A 13,971-nucleotide genomic window follows, 5' to 3' on the forward strand; every position below is an offset into this window, starting at 1 on the left:
GTCCGCGCGCCGAAAAATATTTTGTAATTACCATTATCGCTGACGTGGTCCACATAAAATAAATATATATATTATAAAGTTTTTTCTTAGTTTAGTTTCAAAGACCATAAAAAGATGGCAAAGAAACATGTAAACGCCTAATTTATTAAACTTTGTTACGTGCGTTTTAATTTTATTTTATATGTTTAATGTTTATTGCCCCCAAACAGAAAAGGAAAAGCTTTTTAATTTCTCGATTTATTTACGCAAACTGAATTTTTTTATGACAATTTTAGGGAGCCGAATTTTTACTAAATACGTACATAATTTTGGATAGGGTTAACAAATGTTGCTTCAAAACTTAAATTTATAAAGTGTAAGCCACCCACAACGAAGTAGATCTCGTTTGCATCTTTAACTTGGCCGTTACCAATTTCCATGAGTTCTTTTAAGCCACGTAGGTAAAGTGGCTAGTATTATTAAAGTTGTACTTATTGACTTCTTCGCACCAAAAGTAAGCACAGCGATCCAGAAATGGCAAGCTCCTTAAAAGCGATCAATTAATTTTGAACATCATCTGGAAAGGGATCGGATGCCTCCCAGATGGTGCACAAATTTAACCGATATCTTCTTTGGCGGAATCTTTACCACTTGCTTCGAGTCTTGAAGAGCAGGAAGAACGTAAGCAGGACGAGAATGGCATGGACTTGAGGTAGATTAGAGTTGTTCGTTTCAACTTCACGGGGTGAACTACGCCTTTTTCTGCAAACAAAATATAAGTTTTCAAAAGCAGTAAAGTTGAAGTAAGGTTTAAGTACTTGATCGGCTTCGGGACATTTTCTTTGAATTCTCCAGGCATATTTCCAGTTGGAGTATATCTCACTACCACGTAGGTTATTCCTCTTTTACTTTTGGCTTGGCCATAACCCATTTTCTTGGTTTCTTTCCACACCAAGGCGGTAAAATGGGCTGTTTTCTTCTTAAACACAGGATTGTTAAAATCGTAAATTTTGATTTCATCGTACCATTCTTGAACACATTTCTCGTGACGCCTAGACCGATAGCACAAGTTTTCAGCGTAATCGTGCCCTGCACGTTCCGAATGTGTCATTTCATCTTTCTCGGCCAGCTCCTGTTGAAGCGTTTGATGGAGTAAATTAATAACCGCTATACTTTAAGAACTCACGCAAGGGACATACTTTCGCATATTCCTCACATTCACTGCTTAGATCGTCGTCCAGTTTTAGTGGCGGACAGCCGTGTTTTTTCCTCAACTGGTTGTGCTTGGTTAGAAAAGTCTTCTCGTAGCTGGCTTCGACTACTAAGAGCTGTAAGTATTCTCGTTATGAGTGTTTGTTTTCAGGAAAAATTTAAAATTAAAATAAAAATCATATTTTTAATTTTACCCAACAGAAAGCCACAACTAGTAATGTGTTCACCAAAGCCATTTCTAGTGTTATGCACAAAATAAGTATGAATAATTTGACAAGTCTCAGATTGGTATAAGATATTTGGCCTCGGGTACCATGATCTCAAAATAGTTTTCGAAACGGTTATCCCGTCTTTAAGGGGTGAGCCCCAACTTTTACTGAAAATTAAACACGAGTTTATCAAGCTATAAAGCTATAAAGCTAAAGTAAGAACAAAATACTCGATCGCGCTCGGAACATTTCTTTTCAGTTGTCCATTCTCATTTACTGGTCGATAATATCGTGCCAAGTTGGTGATTCCTTTTGCATCTTTGGCTTGACCGTAACCCATTTTTTTGGCATGGCATTTACAGGGTTGGTATAATCGTAATCATCGAATTCATCGTACCAATCTTGAAAAAGTTTTTCGGATAGACCGATTGCACAAGTTTTCCCAATATTTTGGTCCTGCGTCGCTTGAATGTTGGAATGTTCCTTTGCCGGTCAGCTCCCTTTAAAGCGATTCATATGGTTAATTAACAAGCCGAAGCTTTTTTTACTCTGGCAGTCATCATTAATGTCGAGCGAAAGGCGTTAAGGCTAAACCATATCAAAGCTGTCATGATTTTTTGTTTCATTTTCCATGTTTTCACCATTTGTTCCTATGATAGCTATATGAAATAGTTATCCGATTTTAATAAAATTTAATTCAAAATTCATTAGTAGTTAAAAATACCATCTGAAAGAAATCAAGTCAATATAATCAAAATCAACGGAGTGATATCAACGGCCCGTTCGAACTTATATACTGCGTGCAATGACTGCACAACTTTTGGTAAAGTTTCCGTAAGATAACCTTAAATCTGAAAGACTAGTTTACATAGAAACAGATCGTGATGCTGATCAAGAATATAAATATTTTATAATGTCTGAAGCTTCCCCTCCACTGCGTTGCATATTTCTTATCCGAGCTATAAGATATAGTCATCCGACTTCATAAAACTTAATTCGAAATTCACCATCTGAAAAAAAAAATCATGCTAATATATAAAATTCAACGGCGTATTTTTTTTTATTAGTTAATACAATTTAAGCAAGAAGTTTATTAAAATAGACTGCTAGAAAGTAAAACAACCATTTAACGAATCCTTTTTCGTATTTTATTTAGTTTGCTGCGAGTTAATTAGGCATAACTCAAACCGTCCCCATTTCAAGGTAATGTATTCTTCACGAGTCATAACAACTACTTTTAGAAGACCAATAAGTTTTATTAATATATGTATCAATTTTTAACAAACTACAAATTTACGACCTAAAATGGCTCGAGGAAAGCAAAACACAAGGGGGATTAAATCCTGGAGTGCAGGCAGAATGCAAGTAGGACGAGAATGGCATCGACTTGAGGTAGATGAGTTAGAAAAGATTTCCACCACTGCAAATAAAATATAAGTCTTTAAAGGCTACATAGTTGAAGTAAGGTTGAAGTTCTCGATCGGCCTCGGAACATTTTTTTTTAACTCCCCATACATATAAACTGGTGGATAATATCGCGCTACTACGAAGAAGCCTCCTTTTCCGTCTTTGGCTTTGCCATGACCCTTTTTTTTGGCTTTTTTCCAGACCAAGGCGGTAAAATGGCCTGTTTTCGTGTCAAACCCAGGCTTGCTAAAATCGTAATCTTTCATTTCATCGTACTATTCCTGAACTCATTTCTCGGGATCATCAGACCGATAGCACAAGTTTTCACCGTAATGGCCCCCAGCATTTTTTTAATGATCCAGTTCTGCTTTGTCGACCAGCTCCTGTTGAAACGTTTGATGGAGTAAATTAATAATCCCTATGATTTAAGAACACACGCAAGCATATTCCTCACATTCGCGGGTAAGCTTGTCGTCCAGTGTCAGTGGTGGAGAGCCGTGTATTTCCCTCAACTGGTTGTGCTTGTCAAGGCTTTCCGTCTTGGGGCTGGCTTCGACTACCAAAAACTGTAAGTATTCTCGTTAAAGTGTTGATGTTTAGAAAAATTTGAAATTTAAATATTTTTAATTTTACCCAACAGAAACCCACAACTAGTAATGTGTTCAGCAAAGTCACTTCTAGTGTTATGCACAAAGTAAGTATGAATAATTTGACAAGTCTCAGATTGCTATAAGATATTTGGCCTCGGGTACCATGATCTCAAAATAGTTTTCGAAACGGTTATCCCGTATTTACGGGGTGAACCACATCTTTTACTGAAAATGAAACAGGATTTTATAAAGCTATAAATTTAAAGTAAGAACAAAATACTCGATCGCCCTCGGAACATTTTTTTTCATTTGTCCATTTACATTTAGTGGTGGATACAGTGGCGTAACTATAGGGTGGCAGAGGTGGCCAAATGCCACGGGCCCCCGACCCAAGAGGGCCCCGGCTCAAGAGGCTGCTAGCTCAGTTTTTTTTTGTTCTATGTGTTGTAAGAACCTGTGTATTTTATTTGAATTGATAATATAAATATCAATATTTTAAGTTCTGTATCTATATAAATGTATACAGTGTCCGATAACTACTTAAAGGGTTTATTAAAATGACAGGGCCCCATCAAAAAAATTTGCCACGGGCCCCAGAGGGTATAGTAACGCCACTGGGTGGATAATATTTGCTACCACGTTGGTGATTCCGTGTGTTCCTATGACAGCTATAAACTAAGGTCGCCCGATTCAATGAAACTTAATTCGAAACTTAAAAGTCGTTAAAAACTCTTTGCTCAAAAAATTAAACTTGTATAATAAAAAACATCGATGCTAAAATTTTTTCAATTTTTATACCCTTGCAGAGCAAAGGGTATTATCATTTCAGCCAGAAGTTTGCAACGCAGTGAAGGAGATACCTCAGACCCCATCAAGTATATATATTCTTGATTAGCATCACGATCAGAATCGAAATACGTCTGTACGTCTGTCCGTCTGTCCGTTGGTCTGTTTCTGTTTCTCTGTAAACTAGTCTCTCAGTTTTGAAGCTTTTGAAACTTTCACAAAAGTTGTGTAGTTATTGCACGCAGTAAAGAAGTCGGAACGGACCGGATCGGTCAACTATATCGGATGGCTTATGATCAAATCAACCTGATTTCTTCCAGACGGCGTTTTCTAACTACTATTTAAAATTGGATTCAATTTTATCAAAATCGGATAATTCTATCATATAGCCGTCATAAGAAAGATCGGAAAATATTTATATAAATGGAAAAATAGTAACGTCGTTGTTTTTAATCCCACGAGCATGATTTTCAAAACATGTAGTTTTTTAATAACCCTTGAATCGAGAAAAAATTTCACCAAAGTCCGACAACGTTATCATATAGCTGCCATAGGAAAGATCGAAAAATCTATATAGAAATAACGAAAATAAAATTATAACATCGTTGTTTTTCATCACACAAGCATAATTTTTGGAATATGGAGTTTTCTAACGATTCTTGAATTAAATTTCATCGAAATCGAACGAATATCATATAACTGCCATATGAACAAAAGTTCGTGATTTAAACCAATGTAAACCATTTATTTTAGTTAAACTTATTCATTTTTTTAAACTCAAAAGCTCTTGAGCGATGCTCATGCGACGGTTCTTTTAGTCCAAATTTAGCAATAAAACTGCCAAGCCTCTCACAGCAAAACAAAAAAAAAAATATCGAATATACGTTGCCTGAGAAATTATTATTATTATTACAGAAACAGTATAACTCAAACTTTTGCTAGTTGGGTCTTACTAAAATGCTTCCTTTGTTAGTTTGTTAGATACTTTCACAATTTTAAAAAACTTTTTATAAGCGATTATAACCCGAATCTTGTATATTTGTATTTCGATTCTGATCGTGATGCTGATCAAGAATATATACCTTTACTTTATGGGGTCTGAGGAATCTCCTTCACTGCATTGCAAACTTTTGACTTTACCCTCTTTCGACCTATTTGATGACCGAACAAGAAAGGAAGCTAGCTTCGGCAAGCCGAAGCTTATATACCCTTGCAGTCATCAAATATTTTGAACAGAACAACATCGAAGCTACGACGACTTTTCTATTAATTTTCCATATTTTTGACTATTGTTCATATGGCAGCTATATGATATAGTCGTCTGATTTTGATAAAATTTAATTTGTTATTCAAGTCGTTAGTCGAAACTATATATTCCAAAAATCATGATTTTCTGAAGAGAAACAACGATGTTATCGTTTTATTTCCGTTATTTTTATATAGATTTTTCGATCTTTCCTATGGCAGCTATAAGATATAGTTGTCCGATTTTTATGAAACTTTTTTCTTAGTATAAGAGTTGTTAAAAAACTTGATATTCAAAAAATCATGCTCATGGGATAAAAAACCACGATGTTATCAATTTATTTCCATTAGTTTTATATATATTTTTTTGATGTCTCCTATGGCAGCTATATGATAGAGTGGTCCGATTTTGATAAAATTTAATACGAAATTCAATAGTAGTTAGAAAACGCCATCTGGAAGAATACAAGTCGATCTGATCAAAACGGAGTGAGAATTTTTTATTTCATACTCTCGTATAGGAGCTATCCGATATAGTCGGCCGATCCGGCTCGTTCCGACTTGTGTACTGCGTGCAATAACTACACAACTTTTGGGAAAGTTTCAGGAAGATAGCTTTAAAACTGAGAGACTAGTTTAAAGAGAAACAGACAGACGGCAAGACGGACAGACGGACAGACGGCCAGACGGACAGACGTGCAGACGTTTTTCGATTCAGATCGTGATGCTGATCAAGAATATACATACTTTATGGGGTCTGAGGTGTCTCCTTCACTGCGTTGCAAACTTCTGACTGAAATTATAATACCCTTTTGCTCTGCAAGGGTATAAAAAGTATATAATCTTCGGCTTGCCGAGGCTAGCTTCCTTTCTAGTTATTATTACATGTATTCATTTTGAATAAACTACAAATTTACAACCGGAAATGGCTCTAGGAGAGCAAAACATTAGTGGTCTTAAATCTTGAAGTGCAGGCAGAACGCAAGTAGGACGATTTTTTAATTTTCCATATATTAATTCATAATTCAAGAGTCGTTAGAAAACTCTATATTTTAAAAATCCCTTGTCTGATGAAAAACAACAATGTTATAATTTTATTTCTGTTATTTCTATAAAGATTTTTCGAATTTTAGAGTTTAAAATTAATACATGTATTAATATATAAATAATACATTTACAATAATACATGTATTAATTTTAAATAAACTACAAATGTACAACCGAAAAAGGTTTGAGGAAAGCAAAACACATGTGGGCTTAAATTTTGAAGTGCAGGCAGAACGCAAGTAGGACGAGAATGGCATCGACTTGAGGTAGATTGGAGTTGTCTTCACAACCACTTCCACTGCAAATAAAAAATAAGTTTTTAAAGGCTCAAAAGTTGAAGTAAGGTTTAAGTACTTGATCGGCTTCGGAACATTTTCTTTGAACTGACCGTTCACATTTACTGGTGGAGAATATCTCGCTACTACGTACGTGATTCCTTTTTCATCTTCGGCTTGGCCATGGCCCATTTTTTTGGCTTCTTTCCACACCAAGGCAGTAAAATGGGCTGTTTTTTTGTCCAACTTAGGATTGCAAAAGTCGTAGTCTTTGATTTCATCGTACCAATTTTGAATACATTTTTGGGGATCATGAGACCTATAGCACAAGTTTTCACCGTATTTTACGCCGTCACATTTTGAATGTTCCAACTCTTTTTTCTCGGCCAGCTCCTTGAAGTGTTTGATGGGGCAAATTTAAAAATCCCTATAATTTAAGAACACACGGACATACTTTCGCATATTTCTCACATTCATCGGTTAACTCATCGTCCAGTGTCAGTGGCGGAGAGCCGTGTTTTTTCCTCAACTGGTTGTGCTTGTCTAGGCTGTCGTCCTTGGGGTCAGCTTCGACCACCATGAGCTGTAAGTATTCTAATTAAAGTGTTTGTGTTCTGGCTAAATTTAAAATTTAAATATTTATAGTTTTACCCAACAAAAAGCCACAACTAGTAATGTGTTCACCAAAGTCATTTATATTGTTATGCACAAAGTAAGTATAAATAATTTGACAAGTTTCAGATTACTCTAAGATGTTCGGCCTGGGGTACCCGAAATTTTTTTTGGCCTGTAAGTTTGTTGTTGAGTCTGGTAAAACCTTTGTTTTCAAATGATCAAAGGTTTTATGTTAACTTTAAAAGTAGTTTCCATTGTCTTAATCGATCTAGTTTCCTCAAAATATGGTGCTTACCGCGGCAATTTGTGTCCCTTGTTGACTGCTCGGTGGAGGTTTAATGTCTTTGGCATTAGGGCTCTGGCTGACAGATTACACCCAACAAAGCACTCGAAAAAATAAACAAATTTAAATTTTAACATTCTTATATTATTAGAAAATTTCAATTATTCTTAGTTATTTTCTAGTGATCTTCTTTTTACGAATCAAATATTTATACGAATATAAATATATCAAATATATTTTTCACTGAAAGATTTTTACTTTTAAGTTCCAAAACTATTTTACCCCAGATATTGGCGTTGCACTGTGCAATTATTTTGAGCGAGTAACCGCCCCAGGAACCAGGATAATGCGATGAGTTCAGATCGTCAGCAGCACCGGACTAACTCTAATAGAGCCACGCCCCCAATTCGAAAGCCCTTCGCCAGATATTAAATTTTCGCAGTTGGTCCTGTTGCTCCATGGATATGTGGCAATAGAGGTTTGGCTTTGGCAGGCAAGTGTGTGGGCATTTGCCGGGGGATGAGCTGTTGCCGCCACACATGTGGCTGATGCTTTGGGCCATCATTGTTGACAACAATATCAGTGGCTTTGAAAACAGCGGCAGCCGCAGCAACAAAAAAGGCAGCTGAAACACGGGCCTGTGGAACTTACTTTGTCCTCCGCTTGGTTTTGGTTTCTGGTTTTTGGCTGTAAAATGTCAATTTGGGCCCGTGACAAAGATTTATTGTGTTCGTGTTTGATAGGCGCGCTTAAATATCCCATTCAGCTTGCATATTTCCACTATCAATTTCGAGAAAGCCATCAGCATGAGCACAATCTGGTTCGTCCATTGGCGATGGAAAGCAGAGGAATATTTTTGGGCTTGTGAAAGGAAACAATCATGGTGTATATTAGATTAACTGTATATATTCTTAGAAAATAAATTTTTGATTTTCTTGGTATATTAAAGTGCAATAGTTCCCAGTGCAGAAACATTTGCATTTGCAATAAGAAATCAAAAACAACCACATACATAGCATGATAGGATACTGTATCTGAAACTATAAGCTTAACGTGTCGTAAAACATCAAAGTGGTTTGAGTTAAAGGTTGGCAATACTGGAAAAAGAAACCTTGGAACCCATAAAGTTAATGTAATATTCGGTTCTACGCTTAATAGTCTCTCAGTTTTAAAGTTATCTTGCTAAAATTTTAGACAACAGACAATGATTTCGTGTGATTTCGTAAGAAAAATCTTAAAATTGGTTAACAACTATTAGAATAATCTGTTTGTCACCAACATTTTTGTTTTGCCTCATAGTGCAAATGGTTTAGGTTTGTCCCAATAACCTTTTTTGAAAGCTCCAATATAATCTTAAAAATGTTTTATATGTTTTTAAATTTATTTTACATTATATATATATTTATAACAATGTTTTTATATATTGGATTGCTACAACCTCGTTCACAATTTTTTCAAATAACTGTGCTTTGCAGGAAATAAATGCGAAATATTCGCAAAGAGCCACCGAGTTGAATTGCAGCCAAGAATGGCATTAAAATGGAAATGGCATATTCATGCCACATAATGGTTAACCGACATCAGAAGAGCAACACGCAAAATTTCGTATTTTTGTGAAAAAATAACAGTGCGGCGAGGGGGGATTGCAAACATATATATCCCCACACATAAATTGAAAGAAAAAGCTTGCATAATAAATGCAATTTATCCATGCGAGTTGTCTCCTGCCGACGGCACCAAGTTGTCCCTGTGCCACTCGCACATGACCGATAACTCAATAGCGAAGCCGGGGGGACATTGGCATAACTAAACTAATTTCTTTTAATTCAGCAGACCAAACACGGTTCCCCGAACAATGACGGCCAAATGCCTGGGTGCGAAGCTCCGATGGTGCCCCCCACCTGGCCGGGGGTCTCGTCCTCCTCCTCCAGGCTGCGGCTTTCCACTTCCTCTCGGCCATGCCACTTCCTCCCCGTTGGCAGCCCTGACCGACATTCGATGAATTGACCAACGCAGCTTGTTATTTTTCGTGTGCAACAGCGCGTTTCATTCGCTCCTGGAGGTTATCTGCCCATCTCCCCCCATGGCATCCCAACCAATCAGTAATGCCAGTCAGTAGTGTCCTACTCGAAAATCAGGACACGAATTGAGCTAAATAAAAATTTGCTAGTTTACGTTTTATATGTTTTTGGGTTTCAGACCTCTTTAATTAATTTATTTATATGTACACTAGCTTTGAAAAGTTTTGTTATTTTTGTTCGTTAGTCAGTCGAAATAAGTTTATTAGGTTTCGTTTGACGATTACTAAAAACTTTTCATATATCAGGTTCTATGCATTAGAAGGAGTTTAAGCTAACAACAGCCATTATTTGCAGCTAATGATCCGGCATCACTAAGTATCGAACGCTTCCTAACCGGCAAAAAGTTCGACTTTCTCTCTTGTCTGGCCGAAAGTTTTGCTCTGTTTTCGCCAGATTCCGCATTCGGGGAGTTGGACAGCCGACGTCTGTTTTTCACCTGCCAGGCTTCCGTTCCTCCTGGGCTCGGAATCCTCCGTTTGTTTGCGTATGGGAAATAGCAGGTGCTTGTCTCTGTGTATGTGTGTGTGAGTGTGCTAGTGCCCGTGTGTTGGTGAGCTGGGAGAGCAGGTGCGAGTGAATTTCACGCTGACAATTGTGATTTTCGCATGGTTCAGCATCGGCCAAAGGTTTTTAATTAGATTTTACTTCATTTTCCGCTGTCATTGAATGCAGTAAAGAGCGGTTGCTTTGTACCATTTCCGTTCAGCAAAGCGGATATTCGAATCCAATCATCTAATCATGACTTGTTTTGTACATCATCGATGCTCGTTGTTCTTTATTGATTTAAACCCCATGGATTTTACGTTATGTCATGTTTGGTCATTTCGATCAACAATAAATATCACCTTGTTTTTGCCCTTAAAGTAAATTAAGGACTTATCACTGCTTAAGTAGTTATCCATTTTGACAGTTTAGATGTTCCATAAAGATAAGTGTCCCGATTTTTCCAGCTTGTTTGTGTCGATCTTAGTTACCCGTAAACAGTTTTTTTTAACTTAATGAAGGGTTTTAATTGCCAGCTTAACAAAGCTTTTCGACTGTATGAGATTCTGGCCTCAAGACCTCTTTCGGTGTTGCCAGTTTCTTACGTTGCCATTCGGTATCGACTACAAGTAACACTTTTGAGTACAGAAATGGTGTTACCACTTCTAATTGTCCTTAGCTCTGTAGAACAACATCCCACATTAGGAAGATCCAACAAATTGTCGAATTGTTTGCTTCTGAAAGATATGAACTCCGCTCTTCATAATTTAGTCCTTGCAATGTAAGCTCAGCTTCCACTACTCAAATATCCAAGACCCAGTCTAAAATTTCTTTTACTTTCCAATAGGAACAATTCCTAAAGATTTTAGCAGACAGACAGAAAAATCAGTTTCGTCGGATTTCTCTCTACATGATCATTTACATTAGTTTGCTTTGAGATTTATGTTGGAACGCTTATAAACGTGCTAATTACTATTTGTTCTGTTTGTTATTAATTTGTTGCGTTCTCTGTTTTTTTGGTTGTTGGTTACACGTTGAATAATAGCTAACTTTAATGGAGCTCGATAAGGTTACTCCTTACAAGAAAAGCATTCGATGGCAAAGTTCGATTAAAACAAAATTTCAGTTTTTACCATGCAAAGCGCCTGGAATTCCTAAGAAGATTAAGGAGCCATTGGTTAAAAACGAACAGAAATCCGCACAACAAACCGTTTCACTTATTGCCACCCAGCATAAGCCGGAAAGAGTGTTCCACTCCGAAAAGCCCGAATATTTTACATCCCAACCAACGTTGTCCCTTGAGGAAGGGGAGGAATCAGAAGCTAGTCTTCAGTTGGAAGACATCAACGAGGATGTAAGTCGCATAAAACGGCGAGTAAGTCGACTGAATCACCTTCTAGGCACCAACATACCAGAATGTCCGGATATCGATCCCTGTATGCATGATAGTTTACTATTGAGTGACCGAATCCACCCTGACATCCTTCAAATCGAGATCTCGAATAATAAACTACGCTATCAACTGAATGAGCTCAAGTCCGTGAAGAAATCAGCTGATCTGGCCATAAAAATAGTTCGGGAGGTTTACTGCAGGAACATGAAACTATTTGAGCAATTACAAAATGGAATTCAGCAGCTGGAGTCGTTTATACTAATGTTTGAGAAACACCAAGGAGTATGCCTGCAGCGGTTTCGGTTCTTGGAAAAGGATAAGTGCAGTGGCAGAGAACTCGAGGCATATAATGAGAACAGGGCAGAGATGACAAAAAGGCTTTTTGTTCAATACGTGGTCAAGAATGATTACGAACCTCTAAGGAAGAAAGCCTTCAAAGTGTTAAGTTACCTAACGCAAGCTTCAGAATACTTAAAAGATCACGTAATAACCGTAATAAGTACGAAAAAAACTGACATCTTTCAGAACTTATGAACTCAAATAAAATTTTGTAGTGTATTTGCCACGGTGGTACCAATCTAAAGGAATAAAATATAAAGTCCATCCGAAATTGCAAAATTCTTTATTAGCCCAGTAATATCATTAAGGCGATAAGCCTCTTTGACATTAATCCCTTATGTAATGTAAAAGGCTATAAGTTAATAAGAACATCGATTTTTCAGCAGGTAAGAAACCAAAATACAATAATTGGTTAATCATATATACATATATATATATGTAGATATAGCTGACCAAAAACACACTAGACCATTGATTTTGTGCGGCGTCGCAAATGTGTTGATTTTAGGGCAGTATAAATCTGAATTATTTTTTAAATACAAATTTTAGGTTTTCAACTAAGATTTCTAGTCGAATTCCTAATTTAAATTTTAGCCTAAGCACAGCCAAAGGCCCACAGTAATACCACAAATCCCTCTTTAAATTGTTCAATTTGTCAGGGTCCGCAAGTCCACCTCCCACATGCGAGTGTCTCTGATTATGTTGGCCATCGCAGGAGTTGCACGTGGCGGCAGCTGTCACAAATGACGGTAGTCTGATATTCTTCGAAGAGCGGCTTGTTTTCTTTTTTATGTGCGTTGTTTCTCAATAACTTAGTTCAATTTAAATGACACATATTTAACTTTTTAAAATACAATACTTTTAAAATTACAAATTCAATTGTTCCCGGATTTTTGTTAATAGAAATATAAAAATATAGTTAACAATATATCAAACTTAACGAAACTCATGGTTTTTAATAATTTTGCTTGTTGTAGAATCTCATATATAGAGTATTACATATTCTCCAATTAGATTTTGGAACTGCCGAATTTCCTTTGTCGCTTTCAGTTTGTCTGTTTGTATTTTGGGTCCGACACCGAAATGTATTTAGCATAAAAATTTACGATAATGAGATACAGAACAGAGGAGACACTACGCAGGCATCGCCACCAGAAAACAGACAAGTAGACAGCGCATCAAATTTCGCATAGGCAAATAGACAACTAACTGAGGTTTACCCCCTGGGAGGTGGGTTCTTTTGTGGGCGTGGCAAGTGGGGCTTTCCTCCCACATTTGTGGCCTGCATCTAACGCGTTGTGGTGCCACAGGTTCTCTAAAGTCAAGTGTCGTTGCTCGGCTAACGCGCAAAGTTAAATTAATATTTACCACGAGACAGTTGTTTCGCCTTGATTTCTTCGGTGGCATTTCAAAAATTGACGAATTTCAGTGCGGTCTAACCGGCATCAAATTCAACTTCGCTGCTTTTTGTCAGAGCTCCCATGCCATTTTGTTTCCTCTTGTTTTCGGTCAGATTATCAAAGTTTTGTGCAGTCATTTATTTAAACTTTTCGTCTGACGCGTCGGGAAATACGAGCTGAATGCAGAATGGGTACTGCAAACTTGATAACGTGATAATCACATTTGAAATGCTGGCTGAACAGCAATCGGCACATATAACTTACTCTCCCCTTAAATATGATTTGCTGCAAGTGCATCGAAGTCCTTGAAGTAAATTTCTTTTTGCTGGAATTATGGTGCATACTTTGGAACGAGTGCTGGTGCGAGAAATGAAAATAAATGCAAAGGTATCCCTACCACTTCAGGTGGCCATTTACATTCTGCATTGCCAGTGCCATTTTATTTTGTCAGTAGCAATGAAATCCATGAATGGAATGTGTGTGTCAACTAATGCGTAGCTCCCAGAAATGTCTGTTTGTGTGCAGAGGCGCCCGCAAAACTTTTTTTTGAAGGTTTAAAGGGGTGTAATCTTCAAAGCAAATACTAAAAAACAAAAAAATGTAAAACAAAAACTAAAAAGTTTCGGG

The 13,971-nt window shown here is 37.0% G+C and overlaps 3 protein-coding genes and 1 long non-coding RNA gene across 9 annotated transcripts; 1 reads left to right on the forward strand and 3 right to left on the reverse strand.

Moving 5' to 3' along the window:
- Positions 1 to 221: 221 nt before the first annotated feature.
- On the reverse strand, positions 222 to 1,440 carry LOC108091748 (Golgi-associated plant pathogenesis-related protein 1-like). Of its 2 annotated transcripts, XM_017191090.1 has the most exons (4): positions 1,386 to 1,440; positions 1,179 to 1,307; positions 798 to 1,111; positions 222 to 741 (listed from the first exon to the last, which is right to left on the reverse strand). In XM_017191090.1, the coding sequence occupies exons 1-4, from the start codon at positions 1,425 to 1,427 to the stop codon at positions 624 to 626; spliced, it is 603 nt and encodes a 200-aa protein (XP_017046579.1). In that variant the 5' UTR covers positions 1,428 to 1,440; the 3' UTR covers positions 222 to 623. The 2 variants fall into 2 exon arrangements, with proteins under 2 accessions (XP_017046579.1, XP_017046580.1); XM_017191091.1 differs by lacking the exon at positions 1,386 to 1,440 and having other exon boundaries at positions 1,166 to 1,281.
- Positions 1,441 to 2,632: 1,192 nt separating this feature from the next.
- Positions 2,633 to 3,506, reverse strand: LOC108091753. 3 transcript variants are annotated; one of them, XR_001771414.1, is made up of 4 exons: positions 3,441 to 3,506; positions 3,262 to 3,373; positions 2,916 to 3,190; positions 2,633 to 2,820 (listed from the first exon to the last, which is right to left on the reverse strand). It is a non-coding gene; the product is annotated as an uncharacterized LOC108091753 (long non-coding RNA). The 3 variants fall into 3 exon arrangements; XR_001771413.1 differs by having other exon boundaries at positions 2,633 to 2,839; XR_001771412.2 differs by having other exon boundaries at positions 2,633 to 3,190.
- A 3,049-nt stretch (positions 3,507 to 6,555) lies between these two features.
- Positions 6,556 to 7,485, reverse strand: LOC108091761 (Golgi-associated plant pathogenesis-related protein 1). 3 transcript variants are annotated; one of them, XM_043209101.1, is made up of 4 exons: positions 7,402 to 7,485; positions 7,205 to 7,344; positions 6,830 to 7,143; positions 6,556 to 6,773 (listed from the first exon to the last, which is right to left on the reverse strand). In XM_043209101.1, exons 2-4 carry the CDS (start codon positions 7,328 to 7,330, stop codon positions 6,686 to 6,688), a joined length of 528 nt encoding a protein of 175 aa, XP_043065036.1. In that variant the 5' UTR covers positions 7,331 to 7,344; positions 7,402 to 7,485; the 3' UTR covers positions 6,556 to 6,685. The 3 variants fall into 3 exon arrangements, with proteins under 3 accessions (XP_043065036.1, XP_017046594.1, XP_017046595.1); XM_017191105.1 differs by having other exon boundaries at positions 7,205 to 7,333; positions 7,402 to 7,443; XM_017191106.2 differs by lacking the exon at positions 7,402 to 7,485 and having other exon boundaries at positions 7,222 to 7,313.
- Positions 7,486 to 11,162: 3,677 nt separating this feature from the next.
- On the forward strand, positions 11,163 to 12,215 carry LOC108091740. The gene has a single exon (XM_017191084.1). The coding sequence runs from the start codon at positions 11,267 to 11,269 to the stop codon at positions 12,137 to 12,139; it is 873 nt and encodes a 290-aa protein (XP_017046573.1). The 5' UTR covers positions 11,163 to 11,266; the 3' UTR covers positions 12,140 to 12,215.
- Positions 12,216 to 13,971: the final 1,756 nt, after the last annotated feature.

Source organism: Drosophila ficusphila, unplaced genomic scaffold, assembly GCF_018152265.1.
Source record: "Drosophila ficusphila isolate 14025-0441.05 unplaced genomic scaffold, ASM1815226v1 contig_791, whole genome shotgun sequence".
Classification (NCBI taxonomy): domain Eukaryota; kingdom Metazoa; phylum Arthropoda; class Insecta; order Diptera; family Drosophilidae; genus Drosophila; species Drosophila ficusphila.